This window comes from Aristolochia californica, unplaced genomic scaffold (genome assembly GCF_029961685.1).
Source record: "Aristolochia californica isolate CCGP_79_NKW_82.1479 unplaced genomic scaffold, dmAriCali1.0.hap1 SCAF_4, whole genome shotgun sequence".
Classification (NCBI taxonomy): Eukaryota; Viridiplantae; Streptophyta; class Magnoliopsida; order Piperales; family Aristolochiaceae; genus Aristolochia; species Aristolochia californica.
Genome location: NW_027182103.1, coordinates 43,859,169 through 43,874,479, shown reverse-complemented (window position 1 = coordinate 43,874,479; position 15,311 = coordinate 43,859,169). Strand labels below are relative to the sequence as shown.

Below are 15,311 nucleotides of genomic sequence, written 5' to 3'. Positions count from 1 at the left end.
ATTACTGGGCATTTTATTGATAGTAATTGGAAGCTACAAAAACGAGTCTTGAGTTTTGTGCATGTTCTTCCTCCTCGTCGTGGCGTTGATATAGCAGATGCTATTTACAAGTGTTTGAAAGAGTGGGAGATCGAAAATAAAGTTTTTAGTATTTCAGTTGATAATGCTGCATATAATGATGTTTGTATCAGAGTTTTGAAACAAGATTTTTCAAGGAAAAAAAATTTGGTGTGTGGTGGAAAGTTGTTTCATGTGCGTTGTTGTGCTCATATTTTGAACTTATTAGTCCAAGATGGTCTTGTTCAAATTAAGGATATCATTGATAATGTGCGTGAAAGTGTCAAATTCATAAATCTGTCTGAGGCTAGACTTCACACTTTTTTTGAAATTGTACAACAATTAGAACTTGGTGAAAAAAGGTTGGTTATTGATTGTCCAACTCGTTGGAACTCCATTTATGACATGTTGTCTTCTGCATTAAAATTCAAAGATGCATTTTCTAGATTTAAAGTTAGAGAACCAACTTATGATTGTTTGCCAAGTTTTGATGAATGGGAAAAGGTTGACATGGTGTGTGAGATCCTAGAAGTTTTTAATGCAGTTACTAATACAATCTCTGGGAGTGACTACCCTACTTCTAATTTGTACCTTAGTGAGGTATATAGGGTAAAAGAAGTTATGGATTTTCATTTTACAAATGAAAATATTTTCATTAGGACAATGGTTAGTAGAATGAAAGAGAAATTTGAGAAGTACTGGGGTGAATGCAATTTATTGATGACTGTTGCTTCAGTTTTGGATCCAAGGGTCAAATTAAAGTTGATCGAAATGTGTTTTCCAGTGATATATTCTAAGGAGGAAGCTACAATGAATATAAATGTAGTTCGACGCACCTTATATGAGATCTACGATGAATATGTATCTTTTTATAATGTGGATATTAGAAATGAAGAGATTGTTTCAAGTACTAGCTCTATGAGTGTTTCTACAAGTCGTAGGCCTTCATCCAGTTCAGGTTGGTCAAAGTTAATGAGTTATATGAAACAAAAGGATATAGTTACTTCACCAAGGTCAGAATTGGAAATTTATCTTGAAGAAGGTGTATATAGTTGTGAGGAAACTTCACAATATGATTTTGATGTTTTAGAATAGTGGAAAGTGAATCATATGAAATTTCGGGTATTATCTAAGAGGGCAGCAGACATCCTTGTAATTCCCATATCCACAGTAGCTTCAGAGTCTACATTTAGTGCTGGTGGTAGAGTAATAGACTCATATCGTTCTTCCTTGGCACCAAATACAGTTCAAGCTTTGATTTGTGGCAATGATTGGGTTTGGGTTCTTCACGGTGTAAAGAAAAATCAAAAGGTAAATTTCTTTGATTAATTATTTATTATAAAAAAATTTAGTTTATTTTTTAGTTTTATTTATTAAAATTTTGTTTTATGATTATAACCTGAGAAGAAGAGTGTAGAGATAATGCTACGAGCTACATAATTTTTCATGTTCCTCTCATTATGGTAATTTTAATATTTTTAACGACATTAAGTAACTAGTAGTGGAACAATATTTTTTTTATCTGACAATAACTTATTTTATTTTTTTGTTTTTGTCATAGGTGGAGATTTTGCTTATGGAAGGACGCATATTATTTGCTAGCATTAAGAGAAACAACTATAGTTTGTAATTTTATAATGGATTTATAGTTTTTATTTGGGTGATTGTAAATTGATAGTGATATTTTATTTAATTTTGTTGTGTTTGATTATTGTATGGAGCTTATTTATAATGTTATGCAATGTATGAAGTGTTTAGACTAGTTTATGGAGTGTATAAATAATTTCATGGAGTGTTTATGGAATGTATAGATAATTTGATGGAGTGTTTATGGAGTGTTTATGGAATGTATAGATAATTTGATGAAGTGTTTATGGAGTGTTTATGGAATATATAGATAATTTGATGGAGTGTTTATGAAGTGTTTATGCAGGTATTATACAGGTTGTATGTATATTGATTATGCCCAATTTTAAGTAGAGGTCATGCCGAATTTTATACTGGTATTATGTACATAGATTATGCTCAATTTTAAGAAAAAGTTATGCCTAATCTTATATATGTATTATATATATAGGTTATACTTAATTTTATGTAGAGGTTATGCCCAATTTTATGTAAAATGTATGTATAATTTTATATATAATTTATTTGATATATATTTTTTAAAAATTTTTAAATGTATGTTGAGGCTCGAGTTCGAATCGAAGCTTGGCTTGAGCTCGATTAAAATTTTTGGGCTCGAACTCGTTAGTAATTTTAGGCTTGAGACGAGGCTCGGCTCGAAGCTCGGCTCGAAATATTTAAATTAAGCTTAGCTTGAACATAGGCAGGTTAGGCCTTGGCTCGGCTCGATGCCACCCCTACCCACGAGCACCAGGTTACTCGGACCCTCGCCCCCCAAACGGTAATAAAACATCACTAATGGCACTACTGTTACTATTTCCACGGTGAGATGCAGTCTAATGTCGATATGCTCCGTCGCAGCTAACTCGTCGCTCTCCTCCCTCTTCCGGCTAGAGGTGACCTCACTAAAACCGGAATCTAAATGTGGCCGTAATCCCCAAGTGGCTCTTTTTTGTCTTTCCACAATAATTTGACTCTGTTGTCTGGCTTTCACGTGCTAATAAATGAATCGTCCAAGACCTACCGAAGCAAGACAAGCAATTTATTATTAATTCATACATTTTCCTGCTTTCTAGCTTTATTAATCTCAGATCCTGTGCTCTTTCAAGGCCTTTAAAGAACAAATGCTTTGGATTGGGATGGAAAGCTACTCGGATTACGACTATGTCTTAGGAAACTCATGTTTTCTATTCTAAGTTAGGTAATATATTTTATTCAATTATATTTATTATGGGCTAAAAATAAGTGATCTAATTTTGGTAAGCCGATAGACTGCTGAAATTGAAATATATGCCAATTGATTAGATACCCATATTATCTTAATTAGAGAATTGTAGAAATCCTAACTAAACAAAATAAATAAAACATTATGGTTGTAGTCCCTAAAGATACTAAATTAAACACGGTTTTTCTTTTTTCCATCTGAAAGAAAGACAACGGTCCTATGGAGGAATAAAGGTGATTTAGTTGAGGAAGATCATAAAATCATTCATTAGTTTGTTATAGCGATTCCACAACAGAAAGATGAAATTTTTGAATGAATCGAAGTATGTATCCCGAATCATAATATTTTGTTGTGATGTAAATTTTGGATTACGGTTTTCTAACATTATGAGCTACTTAATGGTCATTTTAAACACTTTTAGTGTTTTCCAACTTCACTGAATCATAATGAACACTTTCGATTGGAGTATTTGAACCAAAAAATTGCATTTACTAATGCAGTTGCCATTGATTTTAGTGGCTTCAGCCTTGTCAAATAAAAAATGGGTTTTAATTTTCAACTTTATCTTTATTCACTCCATAAATTCTTATTTTATTTCCATGTAAAAACTAACAAGTAAAAAATCTCATATTTTTATTTTTTTGAAACAAGTGTATATAAAAAATTATCTTTTATTAAAAACAAAAAAAAAATATTTGTATTGTCTTTTTATATAATCCATCGATTTTTTCAGCTTTTATATATATTAAGTATGAAGGACAAATGTATTCCTTTCACAATTTTAAGTAGGGGTGTCAATTTTATCTATTTACTTGACTTTATTTATTTATTTATTTATGATTTGTTACTGGAAGAAAAATAGAAGAAAATTGGGAAATCCCAGGTGAATCGAGGCTCAAAGTCTCCAAACTTTCTCTGCTAAGATAGTGGCATGGAAGACGAAAGTCAAAGATTGGAAAAGAACCTTACTTTAATGACCATGATTTGAATCATAACTATGTTACTATGTAATATATCTAAGTATTTTTGGCCTAACTTAAAACATTTATTTTAGGAAATAACTATGTTACTATGTAATAGAATATTGTATGATGCACTACTTTGAGACTATGTTAAACAATAAACAATAATTATGTTACATTATGGTGAAATACTGTATCATGCACTGTTATAATCCTACGGTTATGAGTTGAAAATAGGGGTATTTTTATTTTTAAATATTATGTATAGTAAATATGATATAATTGATATATAATTTATAGATTTAATATACAAATATAAAATTTACAAATCGACATAAATTTTATTCTTATCTATTGGGGACCAATTTGGCCTGGGGTCTACTTATATAAATATTTTTAGCAAGTTCACCTCTATTATTTATGATATTCGTCTTCCATCGGAAGAAAAAAACATTTCTTATTTGTATGTTATTGTGTAACCCAACACAAAATTTGAACACTTCAAATACATAAACATATAATTTAAAAATAAATTAGACGTTAATGAATTGTGATTATAATGGGAGAGATGTCAAGCAAGAGCAGTTGAACAAATTCATTCACAACCACTTGTTAGTAGGGGTGGCATCAAACCAACCGGTTTGTGAACAATTCGAGTTTGGTTCGGTTCTGGCTCGATTTGGCTCGATCAATCCCGAAATCAAACAGAATTCGAATTCTAGGTTACGTTCATTTAGTTACTCAAGAAATAGCAGTTGACAAAATCATTCACAACCACTTGTTAGTAGGGGTGGCATCGAGTGGAGTTGGTTTGTGAACAGTTCAAGTTCGACTCTATCAATTCCAAACTCGAACCGAATTTGAGTTATAGGTTGCGTTCGTTTAGTTACACCAGTCGAGCTCGACCAAGCCTTGGTGTGATTATAATGTTAGGGATGTCAAGCAAGAGCAATTGAACAAATCCATTCACAACCACTTGTTAGTAGGGGTGGTATAGAACTGAGCTGGTTTGCGAACACTTCAAGTTCGGCTTACTCCTGGCTTGAACAATCCCAAACTCGAACCGAATTCGAGTTCTAGGCTGCGTTCGTTTATTTACATGAGTCGAGCTCGACCAACCCTCGGTTTGGTTCGATGCCACCTCTACTTGTTAGGTGTACCTAGGGGTGGTATCGAATCGAGTCGGTTGTCAAGCGACTCAGTTAGATTCGGTTTATCTGGATCTTGAACCGAGTTCGAGATCCAGATGAGGTTCGTTTAAGTTAACGAGCTGAACTCGACAAAATTATAGTTCAGTTCAAATAGCTCGCGAGCCGGCATGTTAACTTAACGAGCGGCCCAAGAGGCGGGAGCCAGGAGTAGGAGTCGACGAATTCTTCGACTTCGAGTTCGATATTTTCGTGTAGGAGGCTTTTTTTTAACACCAATTGTTTCTTCGTATTTCTATATTTGCCTCTCATCTCAAGTTGTTTCCTATTTTGTCAGAGAAGTTGTTTGTTAATTTAACTTAAGAGGCTTACAAGGACATTAGCTAATATGATGCATTGGATTAGCCCATTCCTTGTTGCCTCCTGGTTTTAACTCCAGCTTTACTTTTTCCCAGAGCTGTCATACCTTGCTCGGTTGGTGAAGAGCTGGTTTGGTTCGATAAATAAAAATTGCGTTTTTTGTAATCGTAATTGGTAGAGTATAAGCTGATATCTGTTTTTTATCGTACTTGAAGCAATGGTTAAAACTTAAGTTTACTAATGCAAGTATTAAATAAATTTAATATCCTTTTGAAAATCATAAGACAAAATATTATCCATAAACAGTTAAACGCCCACCGTGGGGCTCGAACCCACGACCACAAGGTTAAGAGCCTTGCGCTCTACCAACTGAGCTAGACGGGCTTCATGTCTTTTTAATAAAACATATAAATCATATCTCTTTGCTTTCTTTTCTGGTTGTCATTGTTTGAAAATTAAACCCGACAAGCCGTTGGCCATAAAATAATACGCTTGAAAGGTCCCACTAACCCGACCGTTTGGACGAGATCACACCGGCAAGTCGGAAGGGACTCGTACGAGTGGAATGAGTCCAAGAACTTCCACCCATGACTTTTACACTTCATGGACCCACGTCGCCTACGTTTACTTTTACACTTTTTATTTCTACCTATACACGACCCTTGGCCATTTTCTATACGCCGTAGACAATTTTGCCGTTCTACCACTACCCCACTGCAAGTGGAATTCCGTCGCATCTCCCACCATCCACAAATCCACGCTGACTGCACCGAAAATACGTAGCCAAAATGTGTCTCTGGGTGTGACCCCAGTTGCACATACACAAGTACAATGGGTTCCCGTTTCAAAAACTATAAAGCCGAGACGCTCCAGATCGCGTTCAGGTTCCAGCACAAGCTTCTCTTCTCTTTTCGCTTTTCTGCATCGCCGGCAGCCTCGATCTTCTTTCGCCGATAGGAATCTTCTCCGTTCGTGACGTTGTTCTCTATAGACGTTCGAGGATCGTTTATCGCGTTTTGGTTTCTAGTTCGCCTGTTTTGAATCTGGTGAGTGACCGGACAATATGGAGAATTTGATCTCTTTGGTGAACAAATTGCAGAGAGCTTGTACGGCTCTTGGTGACCACGGAGAAGAAAGCGCATTACCTACACTTTGGGATTCGCTGCCGGCTATTGCTGTCGTTGGAGGACAGGTTAGATCCCGATATATCTATTTCTCTTCCTCCTTTTTTTTTTTTTTTTGAATTTTTTTTTATCTTAGTTTGTTTCGAATTTGGTTTTAGTGTGGTGATTTGTAATTTGCTTTATTTGCTCCTCTTTCTTATTTACCTTCGCAAGGCTTTTAATTTTCCTTTTTTTGTAAATGATTGCCGTCACTAGGTCGTGTTTCTTACTGAAACAATCGAGATTCCTTAGAAGTCATTTTGGACTGTTTATCCTGTAAATGTTTTCTGTGGTTGAGGATTTCTTCTTTGTTATGCTGGCTGTTTTGCTGGATAACAATTTTCTTTTTAAATATTTTCGATCTGATCCGTCTTTATGAGTTGAAATTTAATGTCTGTATATTTCAAGAGCCTGCTATAGCAGTTCCAGATGTTTTAAAATTTATAACTATTTCTTGGAAAAAAAAGTAAATTCACGGCTTGAACCATTTCTTCCGAAATGAATGACTCTTTTTATATAGTATTTTCTTTCATTTGTCTGTATCTTTAATGTTGTCAATTTTTTCCCTTTTTATGTTGTTTTATAGAGCTCCGGCAAGTCTTCTGTGTTAGAGAGTATTGTTGGAAAGGACTTCTTGCCTCGTGGATCCGGTACATTCTTGTCATTGTCTTAATTGAATGTTTCTCCATCGTATGGTTATTGCGAAAACTGGTTTCTTTTTTCATGCTCGGATTGAATTGACACTTAAAAACATATGTGCAGGAATTGTTACGAGGCGACCACTTGTCTTGCAACTGCATAAAATCGAAGAAGGAAGAGAGTACGCAGAGTTCCTTCATCTTCCTCGAAAGAGGTTCACTGACTTCGGTAATTATTTCTCTTGATGATAATGTGATCAACTACCAGACTCCGCCTTGTGGGTTGTGTTTCATCTCAGTCACTTGCTGAATATTTAGTCCATATATTATTCTTAATTCCAATGCATAAATAGTTGTTACACCTGGCGCCGTTGCTTCTGCTTGTTCAGAGGTGTTATCCCCTTCATGTAGACCATTATTTTCCGAACATGCCCTGGATGTCTTGGTGGATACAGTGAGGTTAAATAAGTTGTGCGTAGCTATTCTATATTGTGTTTGTCAAAAATATTTTTTGAGGGCATTTTCAAGAAAGCAAAAAATTGTAGCCAGATGTACAAATTTATTGTTGAAATTTATTAGTGAGTCATCTCTAGATTCCTAAAATTATCGTGTCCATTGATCTCTTTCAGTTCCTCTATTTAACAAGGAATGCAAGTCCAAAGTTTATTGAAATTGATCTCATGTGCCAATAGAACTTTTGCAAAAAAAAATGGGAAAAACGTGCAATTAGACCTCTAATAACCTTAAAATCTCATATAAATGTGAAATTCTAGTTTTATTTATTTATTTGGAGCCTTAGCTGACTGAGGGGACTTTATCTAATTTTTGCTTGGCTGGGTTGATTAGATCAGGGTTTTAGACAACCTGGACTGCTGGGCTATACCCTTGAGGGGTTGGTTTTCCACATTCTCCTCCTCCTTTTATGTTGATCATTTTCTGACTTGACTTTTTTTTCCTAGTTAGAGAAGTGTAAACCCTTTACAAGATGAGTTTTCCATATTTATTTATTTTTGAGGATGGTGAGAAATAAACTTATTAAGAAAGAAAAAAAATTCACTGTTTCAAAAAAAAAAAAGAAAGATTGTTTTTTACAAGAAGGTTATTTAAAAGAAAAAACAAGAAATGAGTTTTTTGCTTTTATCGTGTTCTCTTTGACTCTAATGTTATGTCTAATGAAGTCATTCTCATTGAAATGATCTTATTGCCAATCTATTTATTCTTTCCTGGAGGGATCTTCATACTTGGCTGTTAGGCATTCATTTTTATACTGTAATATTGTTCTTTATGTGTAGCCGCTGTGAGAAAGGAGATTGCTGATGAGACTGATAGAGAGACAGGTCGTACAAGACAAATATCCAATGTTCCAATACATCTCAGCATTTATTCTCCAAATGGTAAGCTTGGGGAATTGTTTTTGGTTTATCCTTCATGGTTATCATTCTCATTTAGTTGTGTGTGACGATTTAGACATATCTTTGATCAGAAATTTATCAAAGTTCATTTAAAAGTGGCTTTCGTAGCATCTTTCGAACATTACATGGTTAAATTATTTACTCTTTCTTTTGGAAGATTTTATTTCTAAATATAGAACAAAAGACTTAGACAAGGCAAAAAAATTCATATTCTTTGCTCTTGAAAACCACCTCCATTATTGTGCTGTTCAAAAGTATAGTATTAAAGATTCTGTAAGATCAGTAAAAAGGTGTGCTTTTGATATCATATACTCATGAAAGGTCAGTAAAAGGTGTGCTCATGATATCATATACTCATGAACTACTCTAACTGGTCCATAATTCTTTTTGTTCAAGTGCCTTAGGAAGCTTTGTATATATTGATTTGTTTTCAGATAATTTCCGGGGCTGTGAACAAGTTCTCTGCTTGTGATTAGGATGTGATATTTCATGTCTACTTTTTTTCTTTGTTGTTACTTTTCCTGAAACCACAATCAGCATGCCCCCCCTGCTACCGCAAAAAAAAAAAAAAAAAAAAAAAAAAACTAAATCTATGATTCGTCCTTTTTTTTTTATCAAAGATCTTACTTTAAGGTTTGTTAGTCTTAAAAGTTGAACTGTTCCATTAAAACCTGGGAAGCTGTGGAGTCTGGTTTTGAACCTCTAATCTTTATTTTGTGCATTATCCATGCCATGACACGGTATGCAGAAATCTGAATTAGGACTGATAGGCATAATGCTTGCTTTACATATTTGACTTTGGTGAAAGTTAGCTTGTTTTGCACTCTTATGTTGTTGAAGTTATTGTAGCCGTACTGATTGAGATTTTGGCAGTTGTGAACCTGACTCTGATTGATCTTCCTGGATTGACAAAGGTTGCAGTTGGTATGTTATTTGAGCCTTTTGGCTTGGGCCCGATGTTAGGTTTAACCCTCCTTTTGTCTTTCTGTTTGTTGTAATCATTGTTCCTAATAATTTTTCTTTCAGAGGGTCAACCTGACAGCATAGTGCAAGACATTGAGAACATGGTTCGCTCTTATATTGAAAAGGTGATTTTCTATCCAGGATTGAAGCAGTGCCAGTCAAGGATGTCATATTAAAATTGTTCAATATTGGATTGTAAACTTCCTATCTTTGAGTGTCTTATTTATTTTGGCTTACGGTGGATGCTTATGTTAAGATGAATGGACAATGGTGGTGTTCTCATTGGGAAATTTGTTTTCCTACAGCCCAACTGCATTATTTTAGCAATTTCACCTGCCAATCAGGATCTTGCAACATCAGATGCAATTAAAATTTCTCGTGAAGTAGATCCTAAAGGTAAATCTGCATGCACAAAAGCAAATAATATTGGTTAGACTTGTACCTGATTTGTATGCAGATATTTGATCTAACTGATAAAACTATTTCTTGTTATTTGGAAGTCAATTCCTAATTAAATTACCAGTTTTGGATCTTCACTATCTGCCCTATAATCTTCTCAGGAGAGAGGACATTTGGTGTTTTGACAAAGATTGATCTTATGGATAAGGGTACTGATGCTGTTGATGTAAGTTATTTTCTTGTATGTCTAAATATGGTTGGGATCAGGATGTGAACTCAATGTCATGTCTTTCTGCTAAAATGTTAGAGACAGCTTTTCTAGTAGTTCTAGTTTTTCAATGAGGGAGGGGTGTTAATTTTTTTCCTTAGAAGTTCAGCATTTTAATGTGTAGGAAACATTGCGATTTTTTTATTATCATATTGTTGTCATTTGCACAGATAAGAAATGAGATAATATGTGAGGAGAGACTGCTTTTGGTTATTTTACCTAACTCAGATCTGAGTATTCATTTTTTCGTTGTTATTTGTTTTATGCTTGCTGCCATTGATTGTGGCTGCAGACTTACAACATGGCTTTCAAATTCCTGTTTGCTTAGATGTTAGAAGGAAAAGCATATCGTCTACAGTATCCATGGATTGGTGTTGTTAATCGGAGTCAAGCAGACATCAATAAGAGTGTTGACATGATTGCTGCCCGGCGTAGGGAGCGTGAGTATTTTTCTAATACTCCTGAATACAAGCATCTTGTTAGCAGAATGGGTTCTGAATATTTGGGAAAAGTACTTTCAAAGGTACAAATGTTGTTCTATTTCCTTTTCGCTATTTCCTTTTCCTTTTTGAATTTTTTTTTTTTTTGAGAATTTTTTCAGTGATTGTACATTAACCTTTTCCTTTTGTAGCATTTGGAAACCGTAATCAAATCCAGGATCCCAGGCATCCAGTCTTTGATCAGCAAAACTATTGCTGAACTTGAAGCTGAAATGAGCCGTCTTGGGAAACCTATTGCTGCTGATGCTGGCGTGAGTTATCTTTATATATTTATTGTCTTTCTTAGTTTCTCTTGAGATAGATTTACTATCAGTTTGTTCACTTTGAGACGAACAAAAAGTGTAGTTGGTCGTCTCTTTTTCCTGATCAGTTTTTTGCATACTTTTAAGTTGTTGATGACTAACTTAAGTCTTCTTTGGGCTCTTATTATTGACTCAGAATCATTTATTGGCACATCCTTTTTTGTAATCCTAAAGTATTTTTGAGGACATAATTATCATCATGATATTCAAAATATTAATCCATGCATTTTCTAAAAAATGTTAATCCATTGAATGCATGGATTTGTTAGATTGTGTATTTCGTGAAGTGATTTAGCTTCACAGAAGCCACAATATTTTTTTCTGCTTCATGTATTCATTGGAATCTCTGTGTCAAATGTCTCAGATTTTTCTTTGGAAATAGTTCTTTGATTTGAGCATTTCAACTAGCTATTGTATGTGGAATTCTTTAGTTGTTTATTCCTTATATTTGATTAATTTGGAAGGTCTTCTGTATCTTTTGTAGGGAAAATTATACATGATCATGGAGATTTGTCGAATTTTCGATCAAATCTATAAAGAACATCTTGATGGCGTGTAAGTATCCAATTAGTAGTTTCTCTTTTTTACAATCCTTTTGGTACAATTTTCAAGAAGTTCTTTCTCTTTATTTTTAATAAAAAAGATATAAGTTGAAATTTTCGTTCTCTTTTAGTTTATCTTGTATCATTGGTCTGCTCATCTGGTTCTTAGTGCAGATACCTCGATAACTTTGAGTTATAAGTTATGTGTTTTGGCTTATTTTCTCCTAGACATGGTCTTTTGTGCAAGACATGCAATTAGTTTTGTTGAATTTTTGGAAAAGAGAAAATTTTTACTAACTTGTTGTAATCTGAGTATATGAGCCCCCCCTTCTATATAATAGAGGAAAATAGTAGTCCAATTACAATTAAACTACCTTTGTCCTAATTATACCCAAAGTCTAACACTTAAAGATAATTCATAACATAATTAAACAACTGAACATAAATAGAAGACTAATATAACTAAAACCCTTTTAACTGAAACTCTCTTGTGAGACCACCTTCCATAATAATGTTGGCACTGTAAGACTTCTTATTGTGAGAGTCATGTAAAACTCTTCTATATCTGCTTTTCAACAAGTTTTATTATGTTATCATACTCTTAATTTTCTGACTTTTAACTTGGATCTTGTTCAAGTCTCTTCTCTATCCCTTTTGATTTCAAATATGAATGGAGACACTCGTCCACTCCACTTTTTGTATGTGTACCAAACATACTATATTTTTTTCTCAATGAGAAAAATACTACTTCAATTTCTTCATCTGGGTAGAAATGAATATAATTCTTTATGATTTTTTTGTAAAATTTCGTATCCGTTAGTATTATATTTTGCAAAGCACTTTAGATTATGAGTTTTGTGTTACTCATTCATTTATTTATTTTTCTGGCAGACGTCCTGGTGGTGATAAGATTTATAATGTTTTCGACAATCAGCTGCCTGCTGCTCTAAAAAGGTTGCAATTTGACAAGCAACTTGCTATGGATAATGTGCGGAAGCTAATAACAGAAGCAGATGGATATCAACCTCATTTGATTGCCCCTGAGCAAGGGTATCGCCGACTTATTGAATCTTCTCTGGTTACAATAAGGGGTCCTGCTGAGGCTGCAGTCGATGCGGTATGCAATGAAGCTACTGGCTGTTTTTTTTTACTCTTTTGGAGAATATTCGATTGCTCCACAAACTTTAATATATTCTTTTTTATGATGAAAAAGAAGATTCTATTTTTTTATTGTGCCTCTATATGACTGTTTTTCTTTCATGATTGGTCACCTTGTGTCTTCTGTGTTGCCTTTCAATGTTTCATTGTCATTTGAATACCTGTTTCAATCAAATCTATTATCCGTATAAGCATCCCATAGAACTGTAGAACATTATTTTGAGTCACATAAACTCTACTGTGAGAATTTTTGTTTAGTTGAATGTTTTCATGTTTCTAGGTTCATGGCTTATTGAAGGAGCTTGTCCACAAGGCAGTTAGCGAGACACATGTATGTTTCTTCCTTTCACCATTCTACTATCCAATATGTTGTTTCTTAAATGATGTGAAGTTTAGGTATCTGGTGAGTGTAATGAAATGGAGATTATTTGTTTGAGATACCTTTGGTGGTATCGGATTTTGTCAATTTTATGTCTAATCTCAGCTGAAATGGATATTTATCAAGCAATTTTGACTCTTTGTCAACGTGAACAACTCCAGTAAGCTACTGTCAAATTTCTCTTGCAATTCCAGCTCTTACAGTCTCCAAATAATACAAGTAGAAAATTCGGTTAGTGAAAATATTTGTGACAAATTTAGGTATTTGACATAGGCTTGGTTTAGATTTCGGACAAACTTTTATACTCTATTATTTTTCTTGAACCTCTTCTGGTTTATCTTTAAATATGATTCTCAAGGAGAATTTCTACTGTGCAGGAGCTTAAGCAGTATCCAAGTCTGAGAGTGGAGGTTGGAGCTGCTGCTGTTGAAGCCCTGGAGAGAATGCGGGATGAAAGCAGGAAAGCATCTCTCCTGCTTGTTGATATGGAGTGCAGTTATCTTACTGTTGACTTCTTCAGAAAGCTGCCACAAGACATAGAGAAGGGCGGGAATCCAACTCATTCAATTTTTGATAGATATAATGATTCATATCTCAGGAGAATAGGTAAAATCATCCCCTCATCATCCTTAGCGGCACTTCAAACTTCTCTTCTCAACTACAGTTTTTTGAATTATGTAAAATTGTTCATCCCGCTTAATCTTTTTTTTTGTTTTTTTGTTTTAACATTGAGCAGGTACAACAGTTTTGCAATATGTCACTATGGTGTGTGTAACTCTGCGGAACTCTATCCCGAAATCCATAGTTTACTGTCAAGTTCGTGAAGCTAAAAGATCCCTACTTGATCATTTCTTTGCTGACCTGGGCAAAAGAGATGTAAGCTCCTTTCTGTTCTTGACAAATCTTTACTAGAATTAACCTATTGAATAATGGAAGCCGGCGAACTACGTAAAGTGCTTTTCCATCGCTTAGATGATGCAGGCTTATACACAGGAAAAAAAAAAAAAAAAGATACAAGTTGCAGATAATTCTGGCGGTTGACATGGTTTTGTGTCAATATACTTGAAGTTCCTGCTGTTATTCTGCATGCCTTCCTTTCTTTTGTGCTGTTATTTGGCATGTGTTTCTAAGGAAATGAATGATAAGACTGTCTTAAATTTGCAGCCGAAGCAGTTGGGTAAGTTGTTGGACGAGGATCCAGCAGTTATGGAGCGAAGAACCGCTCTTTCCAAGAGGCTCGAGTTATATAGAAGTGCCCAGGCAGAGATTGACGCTGTGGCATGGTCGAAGTAGAGAGGAAAGAGAGTGAGAGAGAGCGCTGATTCTTTTATTAATTCACTTATGGCTACAGACGGAGAAAGGAAACTTCACAGCAGGTGAACTGGTTTGCAGGTATCTAGGTTTTTTTTTTTTTTCAAAAGCTCGGTGAAGATATCCTACCAGTTGTATTAATTACTTAAAATCTTCATATGTTTCTGAAGTAAATATATCGTGGAGAGGGCTACCTTATTTTTGTGATTTTGTCTTTACACGGCCGTGCTATGGGGGTCATATTATGTTGAACGTCAAGGCACTCGTCTTCTTGTACAAGTTTCAAGTCTAGTTCATTTTTTTGAAGAGGGTGCAACGATCCTCACGTTGGTTCACCATATTGAGTGCCAGACGATATTTTTTGGTTTTTGTAGTGGACGATATGATAATGAAGCAGCTCTATTCAAGTTTTAATATTTTTTATTATCTAATTCTACCCGATTAGTATACGATATGAATACACGAAATGTATCATTGTATTAATATAAGCACCCAATAAATTTCTAATTACTTTTGGTCAGGTTTTATTGCTTGCAGAGATGTAACAAGAAAGCAGTTAAGAACGGGTTTCTGATTGAGATTCTGGGCATCTAATATTTGGGATAAGTTGTCTGGGTTGGAATTAGTAAAACCGGTGGTTGGACTTGACTGAATTAATGGTGTCTGTTTCGACTATAAGAGTTGACCTAGATTATCTAAGAATTATCGTGTAATTGACTTAGTAATTAATAATTAGATTATACATTAATATGCAAAAAGTTACCGACCTTAGCTCAGTTGGTAGAGCGGAGGACTGTAGTGGTGTAACGTCATCTATTCAGGAATCCTTAGGTCGCTGGTTCGAATCCGGCAGGTCGGAAGTGTTTTTATTGTCATCACTTTTGACTTTGATAGTCAT

General features: G+C 34.6%; 1 protein-coding gene and 2 non-coding genes across 3 annotated transcripts; 2 read left to right on the top strand and 1 right to left on the bottom strand.

Annotated features, from left to right (window-relative positions):
- Positions 1-5,689: 5,689 nt before the first annotated feature.
- On the bottom strand, positions 5,690-5,762 carry TRNAK-CUU (transfer RNA lysine (anticodon CUU)). Its single transcript has one exon. It is a non-coding gene; the product is annotated as a tRNA-Lys (tRNA).
- Positions 5,763-6,250: 488 nt separating this feature from the next.
- LOC137961870 (dynamin-related protein 5A-like) lies at positions 6,251-14,620 on the top strand. Its single transcript, XM_068808476.1, has 16 exons — positions 6,251-6,570; positions 7,128-7,191; positions 7,304-7,408; positions 8,472-8,573; positions 9,465-9,515; positions 9,618-9,679; positions 9,860-9,950; positions 10,115-10,179; positions 10,550-10,744; positions 10,853-10,972; positions 11,508-11,578; positions 12,457-12,682; positions 13,004-13,054; positions 13,480-13,708; positions 13,839-13,978; positions 14,267-14,620. Exons 1-16 carry the CDS (start codon positions 6,442-6,444, stop codon positions 14,393-14,395), a joined length of 1,830 nt encoding a protein of 609 aa, XP_068664577.1. The 5' UTR covers positions 6,251-6,441; the 3' UTR covers positions 14,396-14,620.
- A 555-nt stretch (positions 14,621-15,175) lies between these two features.
- TRNAY-GUA (transfer RNA tyrosine (anticodon GUA)) lies at positions 15,176-15,272 on the top strand. The gene is made up of 2 exons: positions 15,176-15,212; positions 15,237-15,272. It is a non-coding gene; the product is annotated as a tRNA-Tyr (tRNA).
- The last annotated feature ends 39 nt before the right edge of the window (positions 15,273-15,311 follow it).